Raw genomic sequence first — 5,753 nt, forward strand, 5'->3', positions numbered from 1 at the left:
GAAATTAAACTCGTTATTTCTCGTTCTGCCTCGCCGGGATTTTGGCATCGGTGTTTATTTACAATAGAAGAATCTTCCATAATTCGCATAATGAGGCGCAAAGGCGCACACAATAGCGCTCACAATGGGGTGTTGTGCTCCCCCATTTCGCAGGAGATGGGCTTTTTGATTGGGCTGTGTGCGCCGTGAAAAACACAGTCGGGGATACAACTAGTCTACAACCCCGGGTTTTTTATTTAGATTGATCTCAATCGGGCAATAAGAATTTTGACCCGACTCATTGTCTTGCTGACTTTCCCCAGGCCGTATTTCAAAGTGTCTATACCCTTTGAGTGGAGTGAATTGCACCCCTCCTCCCCCCTCCCCCCCACCTCTCACTCCCTCCGCTCCAGGCCCTTTGGGCTATTGGGTAAAAGCAGAGTATGCAAAAGAAACAATGCAATGCATGAAACGTAATATTAATCTCCCCCGTCCCTGAATGCGCACAAAGCGCGGTGGAAGGTGCACGTCTATAATGGTTATTGAGTGCTCACCCAGCTGCGCAATTTTCCCCCGTGTGCCCAACCAAGTCGGGAAAAGGTCACGCGGGGGCTTTGAATAGAAGAGAAGCTCCCTAGTTTGCTCAATTACCGCCGCCACTTACACACACACACACACACACACGCACACACCCCTCTCTCTCTCACACACACACACACATGTCTAGGTATAAACGCATGCAACATCAGCTGAAGAACCAAACCACTGCAAAATCATATAATATAAATAGATTCATCTTTATTTATAAAACTTGTTTTACACAAAATATATCTGTTAAAATCAAATATTTACATTTTAGGCTACGGGAAATGGAGAACAAGTGCATACATTAATAAAGGTCTCCTTACCATCTATTAAAAACAAAAAAAAACAAAACAAAAAAAAAAAACAACTACAGTCTGTCACAGGTAGTAGCCTTGATATTGCTGTCCAGTCACACACAACTCATACATGCTAAACTCACTGCCTGCCTGACAGCTGGATCTGAAAACACTGTCAGGAAGAGAGGGGAGAAAAAAGTGGCAGTGAATTTTGTTCGAGAACATTGTTTGCTTGACTCAATGTACAAAAATATGTCTTCATGTTAAAACAGTTCGTTGTATGATACAATTTTTGTTATGAAGGGGGGCGAGGGGGGGGGCATATACATCACAAAAATAAAGTCTGTTGACGCCTCATCTTTGTTGTGTCTTCCCAACAGACGTGGCAGCAGAGGAAGGCAGTCCTGCTCTGATGAGACACTCATCTAACAAATCCTCTGGAGCTGCAGCACCGTGTCTGCAGAGCCTGCTGCTGCTACTGCTGATGTGTGTGTGTGTGTGTGTGTGTGTGTCACCTATTAATTGCACTTATTCAAACATAACATCAACAGTTCTTTACTTCCAGTGAGTCCAACTTCCTCCTTCTTGTTGGGGGACTTCAGGACGACTATTTATGCTCTATGCAACAAGAGGCTCCCTCTCCCTCTCTCTCTCTCTCTTTCTCTCTCTCTCTCTCTCTCTCTCTCTCACTCGCTCTCTTTCTCACTATTGCTTTGCTCCTGCAGAAGCAGCCCCGGGTGAGGGAGGGAGGCAACAGATCACTTTCCGAGCACGGGAGGGCAACACTGATCTGACGCCTTTTTCGAAGTTCTTTATCAGCGTTTCTGAGAGAAGTCAGCTGCTTCTTTTTTTTCACGCGCAGCCGCCGCTGATGCTGCTGTCAGCCTCAGTACCTGTCGAACCAGGTCGTAAAGTCCAACAACTCCTGCTCCTCGGAGCTCAGAGGCTCGTAGCCGCCCTCGTCTGATGAGTAGGTGGAGTGAGGTGACTCCGGGTCGGCGGAGTAGCTGTTGGAAAGTGTCGGGGACGGCAGCCCGCACTGGAAAGCAGCCGACACGGCGTCATGCTCGTCCAGGAGTTGCTGTAAAGCCCTGATGTACTCCACGGCGGACCTCAGGGTCTCCACTTTGCTCATCTTCTTGTTGGCGGCGCCGTTGGGCACGTGCTGACGCAGCGTCTGGAAGCCCATGTTGACTTGTTTGACCCGGTTCCTCTCCCTCTCGTTCCGCCGGGCCACGGCCACGGGCTGCTGCTGGGGGATGGAGTAGCCGAGGCCGTTGAAGCTCAGGCGCCGCTTGCAGCGCAGGAGCTCCGGCGAGCTGGAGCGCTGTCTCTTCAGCACCTTGGTTTTACTTTGGTAGCCAACGGTTGCGGCTGCGGCTGCTGCTGCTGCTGCGCCCGGGATGGGGTGCACGGCGGGCACGGCGCAGTCCTGAGCCGGGGCGTGCAGGCTGATGCTGGCGCGTCTTTCAGTAAGTCCAAAGGTGAATGCGGTCTGCGTGGTGGTGATGGTCGTAGTTTCCATCCTCGCTGACAGTTCTCGTGAAGTGATGGATGCGCAGAGAGGGGCGAGCGCTGGGGGCCCAAACAGTTGGGAGGACAAGAGGAAGGAAGGAAGGAAGAGCGGAGAGGGTTGGCAGTGCACAGCTCTCGTGTCCTTCGCGTGGGGGACCGTGTGGCTAACTCTAGTCCAAGTCTCTCTTCACCGCTTTACTCCACGAGCCGATCTGACCCAAACTTTGGCAGCACTCCTCTTTTTCAACACGCGCCCCCGAACACACACCCCACCCACCCCCTTTTCGGAGACGCACGCTTCGTGGCGAGGCCCCGCCCCCGCTGTGTGATTCTTCTGCACGCCGACTCCCCCGGGCCAGGCGCGTGGCTCCGGGAGCTCAATAAACAATCCCGAGCTTTCACTGCGCCGGGAGCACGCGCTGGGCTCATTTACATTCCAATGTCTCTAACTTGAAGGCCCATTGGTCGATTCAAACGGCCTGCAACCGTGCGAAAAGAAAGAAAGGAGGAGAAAAAAAAGACAGAGAAAGACGGAAAAAAAAAGAAGAGAAAATAAAAAAAAGTGAATGGTTTGGTTCTTTGAAATGCCTTTTGAATTTGACAATGTACCCCTGGCAAGTCTTCAAATTATCAGTCTTCCCCCCTCGGCCATCTTTCTCCTCTGGCTCTTTACAATCACGAATACCAAGGACGCTCTCTCCCGTATCCAGGCTACAGCTTTACACAACTAAATAAATTGCAAGCGTGTCTCTGAGCACAATAATTGCCAATTATAAAGCTCGCTTAGGGGACGCGATTCATTTGAAAGTAAACATCATGTTTATGACATGTAGAGCATGTTGCAGTTACCTCTCACCTCACTGCTCCGCGGGTCCCACTTTTGTTGCCACTTGTTTGACGGGGCATCTGTGGAAAGTCTTGTTCAGTCCTGTTGGTTGGCTCCTAAAGTCCTACATGCGTGCAAACCGTTTTTCTACATTTGTTCTCTTTTTACGTTCAAACTCAACTCGAAGTACAGTTGCACGGGTGCAGCATTTCAGCACCTCATCTGACCGGACAGTTTAACATAAACAAAACTATCCCTTAGTTTATTTATTTATTTATTTATTTATTTAAATCGATTTAAGTCGCACATTTTTGTTTCACTTTTGTCAAAAGCCTCTCGAGACACATTTTGATTGTGGAAAAGTCTCCTTACCAACAAACTCTGTGAAATACTGTTATGACGTGAAGACCCGTAGCCCTTATAATTGAAAAAAAAAAATGGGACACTTGCGCCCTCTGACGGTGGAAAAAAAGAAACAATTACTAATTACAAAAAATACTATTAATTAAACTCAAGCCTTGTACTTTGGTCTGAGCTGTCTAATTCAGGGAGAAGAGGGGGATTCCCTGACAGCCAGTGGTTAAACATCTCTTCCTCTGGGCCGAGACTGACTGCTCTTAACTAAGCCAAGACAAAACAACTTTCACAATCAGACCATCAGACTTTTAGTGTCTATAATAAAATTCATAAATCATTGATTTAAAAAACGTTACTGTATAATACTGTAGAAATTAGAGTCAATTAGAAAACACATATGTTCACTCTAGTTTGTGATAATCTGCACACTAGTATATTTGGGTATATTAGAGTTGAAACTCACTTTCTACACTTCCCAAATCACACAGCTCACACTGTCTCTTTTCCATCTGAATATTTTAAACCTGCCCATCTTAATGGCCAGAAGAAGACTACCATTCCTCAGACCTTTGGCTACTAAATAAGCAGGATGCAACAAATGATTCAGGGTCAAATCTTTGTTTCATATGTGTGTATTAGTTCCCCAATTTTGGCTTTTTGGCTTCTGACCATTTTTCTTCAAACTTGAAAAAAGGTTATTAGAGACCAGATTTCCTGTGTATGTTGATTAGGTAATATATTTTGACTGAAGAACTGAAATTACATCAGCCTGTGTGCTTTCCACGCTTGTCAAGCATGTCAGAGTTTTAATTGTGTGGCATTCCCCCCCCTCTGCCCACCCTTCCCCCTGTCAGCAGCAGAGGGCGCTAGGTGAAAACACTCTGTTACTAATCAGTTCATGCAGCCGAAACGGCAACTGTCCTGATTGCCAGCATCTGATAAGGCTGCCAGTGTCATAACACATTATGCTGGTGACCAGCGCTGATGAGGAAGTCTTACAATACATTGTTATGGTGCTTCTGTGTGAGAACTTTCATAGAAAACCACATGACCGACTTACTGTATCTTGGTCACGTACAAATTTTATGATTCGTATCAAGGAAAATGTTTTCATTTTCAGTCAGGTACTTGTTGGAACCTGCAGCACAGCACAAGGAAGATTCACTTCCGGACACGGTACTAATAAGGGATATCAGATGTTGTGAAATTTTGTGCAGACTAAGGCTTCTTAGTGGAGCGAGACTCCAGTGTAGGAAACACTCAGGACTAGTTCACAGGAAGTTGTTGGTGTGTTGTCAAATTGCCAACAATGAGTTAGTCATGGACAGACTTAAACCACAGAGCAATGTCTGCAGTTGGTCAAACAAGTCAGGGATAAGTTGAACAAACAGTGTCAGCTATCCCAAAAAATATACACTACACCTAAAAAGGGAATGGTTGATTGTATCTGTAATCTGATATAACATACAGTTCTTATGACTAAAATATCACATTTCATATCAACAAGCATTGCTTATCTCTTGGTCTCACCTCCACACTGAAACACAAACACACACACTACTTTAAGTTGAAGCTTGCCAAAGTCTTATTTATAGGTAAGGGCATGGCTGTTATGGGAAACAGGTACCAGATTCCTCCACCCACCCAAAAAAAAAAAAAAAAAAAAAAAAAAAGAAGAAGAAGGGGCGTTTCATCTGTGACGCATGTGTGTAGGAACAAAACAAGGATAAGTAAGTGGGTGTCTTCTTGTATGCTAATGTTAGATAGTGTCACAACCTGGCTCAGAAGCCATGACAAGAGGGAAGACCACACAAGTTCTAACTAAAACACATTTATTTAACATAATTGAAACAGAAACTAACATTAAGACAAACAGAATACAACCAAAACCAAACAGAGTGGAAGCCAGAGGGCAGAGAGAGGCAAAGACTGGCTGCTAGCAGTTTATATAGTGCAGCCAGAGCAGGGGAGCTGAATCTGCCTGACGACCAAACTTCACCCAGGAGTCTCAGAGAGAATTACTCTGACAGGGTCGTCACACCCCCCTTCATAAAAAGGTGGTTCCACCACAAACCCTGGAACTGACAATATTAATTCACAGATTAAACTGGCATTCCACATTGAAATTTTGTCTTGTCTCTCTGAAGCTCAAAACATAAAATGCATGGTAAATAGCACAGAGTACAGAGTACACC

At 45.9% G+C, this 5,753-nt stretch overlaps 1 protein-coding gene across 1 annotated transcript; it reads right to left on the reverse strand.

Annotated features, from left to right (window-relative positions):
- Nucleotides 1–781: 781 nt before the first annotated feature.
- On the reverse strand, nt 782–2,892 carry ascl1b (achaete-scute family bHLH transcription factor 1b). Its single transcript, XM_018663979.2, has one exon. The coding sequence runs from the start codon at nt 2,383–2,385 to the stop codon at nt 1,747–1,749; it is 639 nt and encodes a 212-aa protein (XP_018519495.1). The 5' UTR covers nt 2,386–2,892; the 3' UTR covers nt 782–1,746.
- Nucleotides 2,893–5,753: the final 2,861 nt, after the last annotated feature.

This window comes from Lates calcarifer, linkage group LG10 (genome assembly GCF_001640805.2).
Source record: "Lates calcarifer isolate ASB-BC8 linkage group LG10, TLL_Latcal_v3, whole genome shotgun sequence".
In the NCBI taxonomy this organism is placed as follows: domain Eukaryota; kingdom Metazoa; phylum Chordata; class Actinopteri; family Centropomidae; genus Lates; species Lates calcarifer.

What these genes read in the sequence shown, in the direction of transcription:
- ascl1b (XM_018663979.2), bottom strand. Translation starts at nt 2,385, where the DNA reads ATGGAAACTACGACCATCACCACCACGCAGACCGCATTCACCTTTGGA.